At 35.1% G+C, this 13,551-nt stretch overlaps 1 protein-coding gene across 1 annotated transcript in view; it reads left to right on the top strand.

The window, feature by feature from the left end:
* Positions 1–91: 91 nt before the first annotated feature.
* LOC148949503 (trypsin-like) overlaps positions 92–13,551 on the top strand; it is a 39,502-nt gene continuing 26,042 nt past the window's right edge. The window contains exons 1-4 of the mRNA XM_089092999.1: positions 92–223; positions 8,111–8,214; positions 10,657–10,804; positions 12,811–12,921. Coding sequence (XP_088949125.1) covers positions 101–223; positions 8,111–8,214; positions 10,657–10,804; positions 12,811–12,921 — 486 coding nt within the window. The 5' untranslated portion in view covers positions 92–100. The remainder of the gene's footprint in view (positions 224–8,110; positions 8,215–10,656; positions 10,805–12,810; positions 12,922–13,551) is intronic.

Genomic DNA, 13,551 nt, shown 5'->3' with positions numbered 1-13,551 from the left:
TTATATCCTACGGAACTTTATGCACTGGCCATAAAATAGGCTAACATCTGTTTTACTAAAGAATATCGCTAGTGTTCTTCGCTAACTTGATTTAGATAGAATGTTAATTCTATACTTAATCTTTTTATTTTTCAGTGACTTATTTGTGCAATGTGCCTATCACGATACCGATGAAAAGATAGTTGGCGGAGAATTAGCAAATCGAGGAGAACACCCTTTCATGGTATTATGTGTATAATAATCGACTTAATTGCAGTTCAATATTGCCATGCTGATTATTTCCTATAAGTCCCCATTTCCAAGACATCATCCCTGGTTACATAACCTCCATACTGATTCATACGACGAAAGATAAATTTAACACATATAACCTAACATTCAAATTGTTTAATTAAAACTGAACTTCCTTCTATTTCTCGCCGCAATGTATAAGATTGTATTCTAAAAATGTTCATTTTTCTGATCAAGGTCAATAATGAGGGGGGTGGGGTCTAATCGAAAGTGATCCTCTAGAGGTACTGACCATGTCTGAGGTCAATGACAGAAACGTGACAACTCGAGTTTTTTTGTTGACAGCAATGCAATACCCTTGTACGCACGGACTTGTCCCTCCATTGATTGGTATGACGTACCTTACAATTTCTGACATTATCCATATAGTTCTCCTATTTTTGGCAATATTTTCAAAGCTGTAGTACCCCCCCCCCCCCCCCTGAAACAAAATCTCTTGGCATGCCTGGTAACACCATTCATTGAACATATTAAAGCTAAAAACAGTATATGAGAACTAAATATTTAGATTCATTAGTACTTAGATCGGCTAACCAAGGCAGGTTTATGATACGATGCCAGAGAGCCTAGACCTTATAAAATACCCTCTTTTTGAAATAAGTTGTCCTGTTTATGGTCCATTGTTTTGGATAATTACCACCTCCTATGTTTTTGAAAGTTTACTTTTTTAGGCTTTTTTTTTCGTCTCAGATCCATCCCCCCCCCCCCTGATAATAGATTCGTATAAATTCATCTTTTTTTTTAAACCCGTTATACTTGATAGATTCTTTCAGTTCAGTTACAATTGAATTTAATTCCCTCGATACCTTGATTGCAGTAGTTGCTGCAGCTTAGTAAAGATCGAGCCATAGCCCATAGTGACAAAAATATAAAAATAGTTTTGGAAGAGACTGTCTGGTGCGAGATATTTGTTAAAGGTTATTATTTTTGAGAACTTTATAATATTAATATTTCAAGATTCAACTTGATAATTTTTAATACTAAAAAAGAAATTTGTGAGTGTTTCGAAAAGGAGGCTAAAATCCTTCGAAAGCGGCGTCATATCAAAAAAACTTTATCATCTGAATCCTTATTTTTGAGAAACATCGACCATAGACTTATACTTCCCCATCAAACATGGACTTTTGTTTTGACAAACGGTGCTTGAACATAGGAGAACAGAATAAAAACAGGTCCCCTCTGTTTCTGTTAGAAATTTAAAAGAGACGTTTTTTTTCTATTTTTTGGTAGTATGAAGACAAACAATTCTTGTAGATATGAGAGAGAGTCATTTATAACTTAAGAGCCATCTATAAAGAAGAATAAATTGAAAAACGTGTCACAGGTACACCCATTCACACGGCAAAGGTACTAAAGTCAGCAGCTTTTGTAGACGACACAGCTTTCTCAGCAATGTAAAAAACATCTTGACTTCAAGATGTTCTGGAAATACCCCTGACCTGAGATGGTACAAACAGCTTTATAATATAAGGGTTTACAAGAAAGTGCAATATCTTACCTCAAAGTGATAAAAAAGAATTGGAAAAACCTGCTTAGAAAATGTCTCGGTTACTAGTCATGTCGATCACGATAATTCTTGGAGTAAGCATTGTCACAGAGAGAAAAGTCTGGCAAAAAGCATCGTCTAAGAAAGTAGCAGAAAGGCAGTACACGTTACAGCACACAGTACACAGAGTTGTTTATTCGAACCTTAGAAATTACCACTTAGAAACATGGCCTTCCCAATATCTTGGCCTTTGTCGAGGGACACTCCTCTCTCATAATACCAGCGATCGAAAACACCAATTCGCTCGGCAAACTAATATCAGGTATGCTAAGATGTTTCAAAGCGATTCGTTGTGACTTGAGGAACTGAATGGGTCACCAATCTGAAAACAGTAACTTTGACTTCTCTCATTGAACTTGTTTTAATTTAATTTAAAATAAAGGGACGGAAACTTACTATATAGACAAGCATAGTCATCCTTTTTTACAAAATTAAATTAAAAAAACAAGTTTTTTTAACTGAAAGTAAGGAGCGACATTAAAACTTAAAACGAACAGAAATTATTCCGTATATGAGAGGGTTCGCCCCCTAGTCAATACCTCGCTGTTTACGCTAAAGTTTTTTATTGTTTAAAAAAATAATAGGCATTGTTTTTTTTAGTTAATTTCTGAACGTTTTTGAATTAATGGAGCTTTGATTTTGGCTCCCCGTAATTGAATAATTAAAACGAAATTCGCATATTAATTTTCCTTTTTTTTGGCTAAGTGGCTTTCTCGAAATTTTGTTCTGACGCAACTTGCGAATTAACTTATGCAGCGACTTTCTCTATTCGTTTGTTTTTACTACGTATATTAGGGAGTTCGCTCCCTAGTTAATACCTCGCTGTTTACCGTAAGTTCGAATTTTGTTTGAATCACAAACCCCTGAATCAAAAAGGCCGGTTTATTAGAATAGATAGCTCTTTTGAAAGTACTAAAAAACTTTAGCGTAAAGAGCGAGGTATTGACTAGGGGTCAACCCTCTCATATAGCCTAAGTAACAATTTCTATTCATTTTAAGTTTAAACGTTGCTCCTCACTTTTAGTTGAAAAAAACTTGTTTTTTTATTTAATTTCTGGTTGTTTTTTAAATAATGCCGCGATATTTAGCGCACTCGTCATAGAAATGTCCCTTCCCCTCAAGACATACCATCCATAGAAAGATCCAGCCCCATAGGCCGGACCCCTACTCCAACCCCGCCCCCCACTAGGAAAAAATTCCTCCTGGAAACACCTGTATACTTCCCAATAACCAATACTATATGTAAACAACGGGAAAAGCTTATAACTTGCAGCCCCTCCCCCAGGAACTGTGGGGTATTAAGTCATCCTCAAAGACATATTAATTAGATTTTCGACTATGCTGAACAAAATGGCTATCTCAAAATTTTGATTGGGTGACTTCGGGAAAAAAATGAGCGTGGGAGGGGGCCAAGTTGCCCTCCAATTGTTTTTGGTCACTTAAAAAGGGCACTAGAACTTTTAGCTTTCGTTCGAATGAGCCCTCTCACGATATTTTAGTACAACTGTATCGATAAGATCAACCCTGGGGAAAAAAAAAAAAAAACAAAAAACAATAAAAAACGCATCCGTGATCTTTCTTCTGGCATAAAATACAAAATTCCACATTATTGTAGATAGGAGCTTGAAACTTCTATAGTAGGGTTCTCTAATACGCTGAATCTGATGATGTGAATTTCATTAGAGTTCTATGACTTTTAGGGGTTGTTTCTCCCTTTTTTCGAAAATAAGGCAAACTTTCTCAGGCGCTTAACTATTGATGGGTAAGACTAAACTTGATGAAACTTATATATTTGACATCAGCATAAAAAAAATGATTCTTCTGATGTATCTATTGGTATCAAAATTTCGTTTTTTAGAGTTTCGGTTACTATTGAGCCGGGTCACTCCTTACTTACAGTTCGTTACCACGAACTGTTTGATTTCACACCTTTTCTTTCATCTACCGTCCCATTTTTCCAATAATACGATATTATGTGTATACAGCCACCCATCAAATCTCTTGCAAATGCATACTAGTTATTTGAGACATTTCGAAACTAAAACATTTTTTGGCATCAATTCATGCTATGAACTCAAAATCATTGGTGTTTCGGCAGGGTCTTGAGTTTCTATAGGGCTGAGGGAAATTGCCCCCCTCCCATGACCTTCGTTTAATCCGTCCTAGCGATAGCACAGTTTATTAAAGATAAACCAGAAACATTTTCATAATTTATGTTCAAAAACATGCATCAATGATAATACCCAGGGCTATTGCCTGTACGGGACTGACTTAACAACATTACAAAGAACAATTCAACAATTCAAAAACTGACATTTGTTTGCCCCAACAAACCTTCGTTTGCTCCTATTCCCATACTAAGGTTCGGAGGCTGTCTTATTAACTTTCCCCCCGCCGCTGCATCAGACACCCTTTTAAGATTAATTATTTCCTAGTTAATGTATGTCAGAGGCAAAAGAAAAGAAAAATCCACATCTTAATGGTAGCTCTAACAACTTTCACGGCGCTTTGAGCCAGAAAATACTGTTCTAGGCTATGCATCAAATTCGTTTAGAGAAAAGCAATGATAATTTATACAAATGTCATGTTTGAAAGCAAACATGAAAAAAAATGAAATAAGCAAACGAAATTTTTTAAATACTGAATTTCTAAGAAACTTAGACCATTTGCCGCACCAAATTTATCTAATGTGTTCACTTCTCTAAAATTGGGGCTTGAAGGGACGGAAATACAAGGAATATTACACATTGAGTCGCTTACTTCTAAACTTTCTGCTGCTTTACAGCAGAAGATGCTTTGGAAACTGAAATTTAAGAAATTTTGCAATAGCTCAACTTTTTGTAGATAAGAGTCGACATGCTGTTGATTTTGTCAACGCGTTTTTGTGATCCACTCCCAAAAGAAAAGGGACACCCTTTTCCATGACTAACTATAAACGGTAAATAAATTCAAAAATACTATCTTATTCACCCCTTCTCCCCCTCTCAAAATTTCGGATTGAATTTCAAAAGATTCAACCACCAGAATTTTTCCAAGTTTGTGCTACTGAATTTAAGGAAATTACTGAAAAATGGAAAGATTCCCGGATGGTCGGCCGAAGAAAATGCCTCACAGACTAAGGCCTTTTATTCGTATAGTTTTAAGGCAATTTTGATAGAGTGGCCGACGCTGCAGGAGCTTTTGATTGTTGAGAAACCTCTTGTGGCCAAAAATAACAGGAGCAACCTCTCCTCAATGAACTCACCATAGCCTCAGGAGCTTCAACTATACAATGCCGAGTCGAAATAGGCTTATCTGTACGAAAAATACAGATACAAGTCAAAAGAATAATATAAACAGACAAATCTTAAAAACAAACATTACGATAAAACAGGCCGTTTCTAAGCAACGGGCGAACGGGCAGGTTTCCCTTGAGCTGCTTGAAAAAGACCTCTTTTATCGTAGTGTTTATTTTTCAGGTTTGTCTTTTGAACTTTTCTTTCCTATTTTTTTATTCTTGATTCTGCACTGAGGATGGTTGATCGGATTTTTCAATCGAAATACTTGCATTCTTTTTTTTTCTTCCCTGGCTATGATTACCCTCGTTTTTCTTCTTCGTTGCAATTTTTTCTTTTGTCATGATGAGCCAGGGTTTCTCAGGAATCGTTTATCCTTTGATAAAAAAAAAAGTTTTAACAGGCTTGTTTTATTTTGAAAATCCATGTGCTACGTAACGTTGTCAAACAAAAAATAAAAAAAAAAAATTTGGAGAGTAAAAACAAGTAAAAAAAAACACACAAAATGGCTGTCATAAAAACAGAAACAGAAAAGAACAGGGAAATTAATAACAGGTCATATGTTTCAGTTCTTTTTCATTGTACAAAAAAAAAACGAAACAAAATTCAAAGAAAGTGGTATTTTAGGACGTAGGACGAATTTTTTTCTTGTCTCTTATTTTTTTTTCTACCCATGCAAGCAGCCTAACAGATGGTGGTAAGACTGTGGTGGTTCAGGACACATGCTAAAGACAAATTTTACCTCGTGCTTTTTAAAATGTTAAACTGACACTGGAAGGACAAAGTGACACAAGGACAGAATTAAAAAGGCGTTAAAAATCGCAATGGCATAGTAACGAATGGTGAATGGAGGCTGGTCTTTGTCAAAAGGAGCCAAGATCGTAAAAATCAGAATTTTGATAGGAATATGTACTCAGAACAAATGGTATTTTGCGCCTCTCCGGGTAAAAATTGCTGTTTTAATGGCAGAATTTGGCACTTTCCTGCCGTGTTATGACCTGTTTTGTCAGTTACAACGCTCCAACATAGCAGACAGTATATAGCCACATGTCTTCCATGTGTTATTCTTCCTCCCAACCCCCCACCAACCCCCGCTCCTACGTATGAAAGGGTGGCTATATGAACTTGGAAGGGGAATCATCCTGTTGGATCATCGAAAGTTCTAGTGCTCTTTTAAGAGTCGAAAGTGATAGAAGGACAAACAGCGTCCCTCCAGTTCAACAATTCACAATAGTCGAGAGGTCCAACAAATATGCCTCTGGGGAATACATTGTCGCTAAAGCCCTTGGGGGGGGGGGTATATTTGCAAATTGCCAATTGTTTAAAGATATGTGTTATATAGAAAAAGAGGTATATGTTTGATCTTGAATTTATTATCGGTTCGAATTTTTCAGGGATCGTTCTCTGGGTCAAGAGGACCACACGTTTTATGGGGTGGGGGGTATTGGGAGGCCTGGAAATGGGCCAAAAATCTGTTTTTTCCTGACTAGTTTGAAACTTACAGCCGTGAGTCCTCGGGGCAAGGAAAATACAATATAAGAAAAAACTGTTTTTGGGGCACGGGCCTCCAAAATAGGGCCTAAAATGGAACAAAAAATTTTTCTTTCTGATTGACTCAAAACATACGCCTATTCCTAGTTAGATGGCTATGGGAATCCAAACGTAAAAATAAAATTTGATGAAATATTGGTTCCCGCGAAAACAGGACCCAACTGTTTTTTAACAAAATCTTTTTTTCTGATCGACACGGAACTTAAAGCCATAAGTGCCTGGGCTAGAGGGATCAAGACGGCGAAAGCAAGAGGGATCAAGGCGAAACTTACGCCTATTCCTAGTTGGATTCCTATGGGAATCCAAAGGCGAAAATATTTTTTTTTTTATCTTTTTTTTCTGATCGACACTGAACTTAAAGCCACAAGTGCCTAGGCTAGAGGGATCCTGATACAAAAAATAACAATTTAATTTTGGGTAAAATAATAAATCGCAGAAATAAATCCTTAAAAAGGGTCAAATCTCACTCCAGCATGAAACTTATTCTTAAGCTCTTGGATGATCGGGACCTTGAATTCGGATCCCCTGAAAATAGGGCACCAAAAGGGCTAAAAATGCAAGGGCATAGGCCCTCTAAAAATGGAGCCAAAAAAGCTCTAGTATTTTTTTTTCGATTAGTTTGGTACTGTCAAGAATTTGTTGCCAGGACTGTGGGGATCAAACATTTATCTGGCAAGAAGAAGGGTGATTGTTCTGTTTCAATCAAAACCAATATTCTTAAATGCTTGGGCGTAAATGACATTTTACAAAACTCACATTTTCAGCCACTCCCTCAGACAAAGCAAATTCAATCAGTATGTCGAATTCGTTTTCTCCTATCTTGTTTGGTTCTCCATATGTCTGGAAGCGTCTGTCTTTTTTCCGATACGCATTATATCCTTTTCTCATATGTGTCTTGAATCACAGCTAAAAACCCTGAAAAACATTTAATATTTTTTCCAGATTCCTCTAAAATTTACGTGGCATGACATAATGTCTCTTGAGTTACTACACGTACTCTGATAATTTGATATCGTCAGGCTTAATTTGAGAAAAATTAGCTATTCCTTCCGCCTTTATCTTCGTTCATATTTTTCTTATATAGGATGCAATTTCAAATTGTAGGGAATATATGTGAAGAAAAGCCTTAGAGGGGTGTTTTTTCACCGAAATACCTGTATAATGATTTAAAACTAAAGAAATCGAAAGAAAAGTTATTTGCAGTGAAAAGAGGACAATATTAAAATTACTAAAATAAATAAAAATAAGTGAACTGATTGTCTAAGCCTTTTGAACGAGTATGTTAGATTAATAGCACTTATATTCGAGAGTTAAATATGAAATTGGGATCCTAGGATACGCAAGTAAAATTTTTCGAATGCAATACTTTTTTATTTCAATTTCTGAGATAAAAAAAAACCCTTTCAAATTTAATTTGACGTAATGTTTCTTTTGATTACTCCAATAGGTATCGCTACAGAAGATATCTCAAAAGGGTATGAGAAGTCATTTCTGTGGAGGAGCTTTGATAGAGCCAGGTTACGTTGCAACAGCTGCACATTGTGTCATGAGGTATGCTCCTTAATTTTGTCAACCCTACTAAAACGGCTTTCGTTAATAAGCTAGAATTGAAAATTGAAATACCTATACTGCCGTTTTTAAGAAAGTTGAAGCCAGACACTGGCTTCAACCTTTGAGATTTTAAAGCTAAATTTGTCTCAACCTGGCTTGAACACATCTTACAGAACAGGTGGTAGGCCTTGGGTCACAATGGTAGCTTAAGGGTTGTTCTATGCAAGTCAACGTCACGTTAAAGTTGTGCGAAAAAAATGAAGTGTTGACATCAATTGACGAGCTAAAAAGAGAAAATACTATGAAAACGTTTAAAAACTGGAATACAATTCTTAATAGAACGTAAAAGTGATCAAGACTTCCTTTTATGCCCAAGTCACACTATAATCACACCTAGAGGTAAAAAACCAGGAAAGCGGAAAACTGGAATGTCAAGGAAGTGGATTAAAATATTGTATCAACACTAATTTGTTCCCAACTTTTGCCTACTAATGTTATGTCTTTGTATATTTTGCCACAATGATCTTACAGATTGGAAAAACCACTATTTCAGGCTTCCGTCTTTTCTAATTTTAAAAAATTATGCCTTAAATCTTTACTCTGACTGGTCGATCACAAAGATTATGCCTAAAAGTTAAACGATGTTCAACTCAACAAATTACGAATCGAATTCATAAATGGTGTTGTATTCGTGAATAATCATGACTTTATACATAGTATGACATAATGGGACACAGGCATTAATATAAATTAATTAGTCAAAAAGAATATATAATTTTAATTCACCAATCAATTCCATTTCTAAGTGCTTTTTGTTGCTCTGTCGGCTATGCAGAAGTATTTGTAAACATAATTATTTGTACATATGCATCTAGTTGTAGAGACTCCACAACGTAGAGAACTTGGTGCTGTTCTATGTTGGAAAATACAGCTTTTGTGAATCTAAGGAAAGGAGATTTGTCAGTAATATTATTTTACCTTAAGTTAGTAGAGGTGTTTCCAACAAAGCTGTGAATTTTTAAATGAAAAAAATAAAACGGTTAAATACATAGTTTGGGTGCTTAAATGTGGTTTTTGAAACCATGTTACGGTATTTTAGCGATATATAATTAAAACAAAATATCCCGTTATTCTCCCTAAATCTTCAAGTGACAAAAATACAACATCAGGATTATCTCTGAAAATTGATAAAAATTTTGTAAAAAGAAATTCTTTTTTCAAACGGAAATATTTCAAACCAAACATAGTATTAAAAAAAACGAAACGAATGACTGATTCCTTTATTAATACCGCAACAAATATGAACTCAAATAAAGGCACACCCATTTATAATTGTAAAAAATCATGGAATAAACCAACCGAAACCGACAAGACCAATAGAATAGCCAAGAGGTTGTGATTACTAGTAGTAATGACACATTGAAGCATTAAGCTGCACGAGGTCAGCATTACTGCGCACACTATTCCTCCACACAAGTCTACTAAAACCCTCATTCTTTAATCCCTCAATAAAGTTCAATTTCCTTTCATTTTGCCTCTTTAATTCTTGCCACTTTCGAGTGGTCTACGTCAATGACCATCGTTGCTCATATTCAAAAAGAATTTAGAGAAGACGGTTCTTTCGGCTTACATTAGTGGGCTGTTCAAATACATTGTATATTTTTTGGTGATAATCATCCCTAAGTTCAGTTACTCTTTTTCTCCCATTACCTCCCCATAATTTTTATTTTTTTCTCTTCTTTTTTTTGAGAAGTGAATATTTTTTTCTGTTGTTCTTGTTCTTGGTTTATTTCTTGTGTTGAAAGAGACTATCAATTTCTACCTTTCCTTGTTATAAGTTGATATGTATAATATATATTATGTTAATTCAAATAAACTATTCAGCCTCAGGTAGACAGTCAAATGGTCAGTAAAATGTCTGTCAAAATCTGGCCTGAACTAACCTTTCTTTTATCATAACCCTAGAAAGTAGGATAGAACTAAGTTTTTGACCAGCTTATTGTAGAAATGTGGTCAGTCAAACTATCCTTAGAATATTCCTCTGGAAACAGTTAGCATATCTAATGGGTTGCCACCCCTAGTGATTTTTTTATTGCTTAAAGTAAAAAGTCACTAAATCAGCATATACATTCTAGATTCTTGAAGAAAACCACTAAATCAACTGCAAAATGACTAAAATCTAGTGATTTTTTTCACCGACCGGCAATCCTGCTTACGGGTCGTATTTGATAAGCGTGATAAGCGTAAAGAGACCAGGCATATAATATCAGAATGCTTTATAGAATAAATACACTATGTAATTGAAAATAAAAACATGGATGAACAAATAAATGCTAGCATTTAATGGCTGTATTAGTTTTGGCATTTTGGACCTGCTGAGATTATGTGAAATTGGTCTTTTTTTGAAACTGCTACTGTACTAATAGAGTTATTTGATTCTAGGACAACTGCAGGTGCAGTAAGAGTACTTGCAGGATTGCACGATTTGAACAAAAAGGAATTCTACACTCAAGAAAGAGCAGTCGCGGAGATTAGTATTCATCCTAACTATTCATTTAAAAAAATGTCGCACGATATTGCAATCATCAAGGCAAGTCATTACGAAGAAAACTATTTTTTACTTCTTAGAACTGGTTATGAGTATGATACAAAATGGGGCGTAGCCAGCTTTATTTCCCAAAATGAAAGAGATGGGCATTTTTTTTTTTTTTTACTGAAATTATCGTTCGTTATAGGAAGTAACTGAAAACGTACAGCAGTACACTTCTAACTTTATTACAAATACTCGAAGACCTTACCCTCCGGCACAAGTTGTTTTGGCGTCGAGATGATGCTATAGCAGGGACTTTTTGGGATATCATATAGGGCTTCCTGTGACTACAATTTCATTTTTTATAGGGACTCGTTATCTAAAGTGTGCGATTTTTTAAATAGTAACTTTAATTTTAGAAATAAAGAGTTCAGACATATAAAACAAAATGTTTTATTGTTATTTTGCATGGCACATATGCTTTAGCCAGACTATCACGTGCTTTTTCTGTTCTAATGAAATTTTCCTATAGAAAAATTGTAAGTTACACAGTGAAGTTCCAATCTTTAGGCTATAGTTATTTGAAATGAATCCACTAAACATGCAGTCACTTAGACTATTTTGTGCACTGTCACAACATTCGTCTAATCTCGGCAAATAGGCCACTTGGACATTCTGGGACGTGCTTGTTGACGTCAATAGCCTTCCGGATAGGAATCATCTTAGTTTTATTCCTGACTCTTCTGGACCGCAGGAACACTCATAGCATTAAAGTAGGCCGAGAGATTTAATCTTTGCAAATTCATTGGAGCATTTTACATGTTTTCATAAAGTAACATCGAATATAACTCAAATTTTACGACAACCATTTGTTCGCTGATATCATTCATAAAAAAAAGAAAAACTTCAACGATTTTAAATTTGTTTCTGCTTATTACATCTTAATATTTGCCCAGAAAAATAATTGAACCATAAAACTTTTAACATCCATGCTATTTTGGTCAAGTCTTGAAAAGTGGCGTCAATTGAAGGGGACTTGCATTCTGTTCCTCTTTGATCTACTTGAAAACCCCCCCCCCCCGTTGTATTTTAAAAATACCATTTTTGGGGTATTTTCATTGAAAACGCTTTTTTTAGTATTTTCATTGAAAGAATTGAAAAAACAGTAAGTTTTCTCAGATATTGAGAAACACATTTTGACCCCCCTCCCTCCTCCCAAATTTTCGTAAATTGAGGCTACTGACCATGAATATCTAGTAATACTTGGTATAAACTCAAAGCCAAAGGGTTTCACCTTTTTAAGTTAAATTTTAAGATGTTAAATACTGTTCACTTTGAATGTGGTTACACTCTCAAACTCAATTATTTTTGGGAAAAACTAGATGGCATAGAGGCATTTTTATTGAAAATGATAACACTTTACACTTGCAATTATTTTTGGGAAAACTAGATGGCATAGAGGCATTTTCATTGAAAATGACAACTGCTAGAATTAGTAGCACAGTCTATGTCTGAAAATTCTCACAATTATCTGTCACATCATTGCCAAAATTGACCAAGTTGCTCTCGCCATGTAACTTAAGAGGGCCATGTTTTGTGTTGTGAAAAAAGACGACATAAAAAAGGATCTTGACAATTATCGGTTAAATAGTATTATTATCAAGCTATCTTCTCTCTATATTACCAATAAAACTTGTCAGGGAAAAATAGGAATTAAAAATAAGAAAGGAAGTTTTATTACAAGCAGAAAGTAGTCAAGAGAAAAGTGTAAAGGGTTAAAAGAGGAAAGAAAGAATAGTGGAAAGAAGAGAAAGAGAGAAAAAAACTAGAGACTCGTTTGCATTTCAGAAGTGTCTACGGGTATGGAATACTGCAACGAGTTTTTTGTTAGTATTTATTGCGCTTTAGTAGTATTATTTTAGTAGTTTTAAGATTATGCTTTAGTCTCAAAACATCCTGCCATATCAGTGGAGAAAAGTTTCCTATATCAATCTATATGAGTTTTAAAAAGAGCAGGTTTTCTTCGAACACCAGAATTTTACATGCTCTCATTTCTATTTCTTTAGCTCGCAGCCCCTTTTCTTCTTGGAAAGGTTAATACAGTTGAGCTTCCAGAGAGTTGTGGTGAACGCGAAGATGATCAAAATTGCACAGTCTTTGGCTGGGGAGCAACATCGGTAACGTATATTTTCTCTATCAAAGGCTATGAATCTATTTATCGCTATTTTTCACACGGCCACCTCCTATGGAAAGCTTGGTCGTAACTTTTTATTTCTTTTTGGAACTTACAGCCGTAAGTCCTTGGGCCACGAGAAACCTAACGTAAAAAAAAATAATTCTGAGACACTGCTCCCACCTGAAAAAAGAGGGCTTGAAAAAGAGCCGATATAATAGTATCTGTTATCCTTATGTTTGATGTGCTTTATTAATTTTAATTTACATGCGTTTTGTGTTTCACTTATTCACTGATAATAATTTCTGTCCGTTATATGTTTGAATTAATATATTAGCTCGTTTCGCATTTCCCAAAGCTGCAACTTAGTACTAAAAGGATTAAAAAATAATAAGGGTCCAAGTGCTGATAGTGTGGTAAATGAGTTTCTTAAAAATGGCAGCTCTGAGGTTACAAATGAGTTACTAAAGATTATGAACATAATTTTTGAAGAAGTGGAAGTACCTAGCGATTTTAGGAAAACCTTACTTAAACCACTGCATGAGAAAGGTGAAAGAGTGAGTGTGGTTCAAGGTACTACCCAAATTTTCACACTTAGGTTAATAATTGAAAAGTGCCTGAGTTATCAAACATC

This window comes from Artemia sp. Qi Xiang Cuo, chromosome 8, assembly GCF_049724085.1.
Source record: "Artemia sp. Qi Xiang Cuo chromosome 8, ASM4972408v1, whole genome shotgun sequence".
In the NCBI taxonomy this organism is placed as follows: domain Eukaryota; kingdom Metazoa; phylum Arthropoda; class Branchiopoda; order Anostraca; family Artemiidae; genus Artemia; species Artemia sp. Qi Xiang Cuo.
Note: the sequence above shows the minus strand (reverse complement) of the source record. Positions and strands in the feature narration are given on the sequence as shown.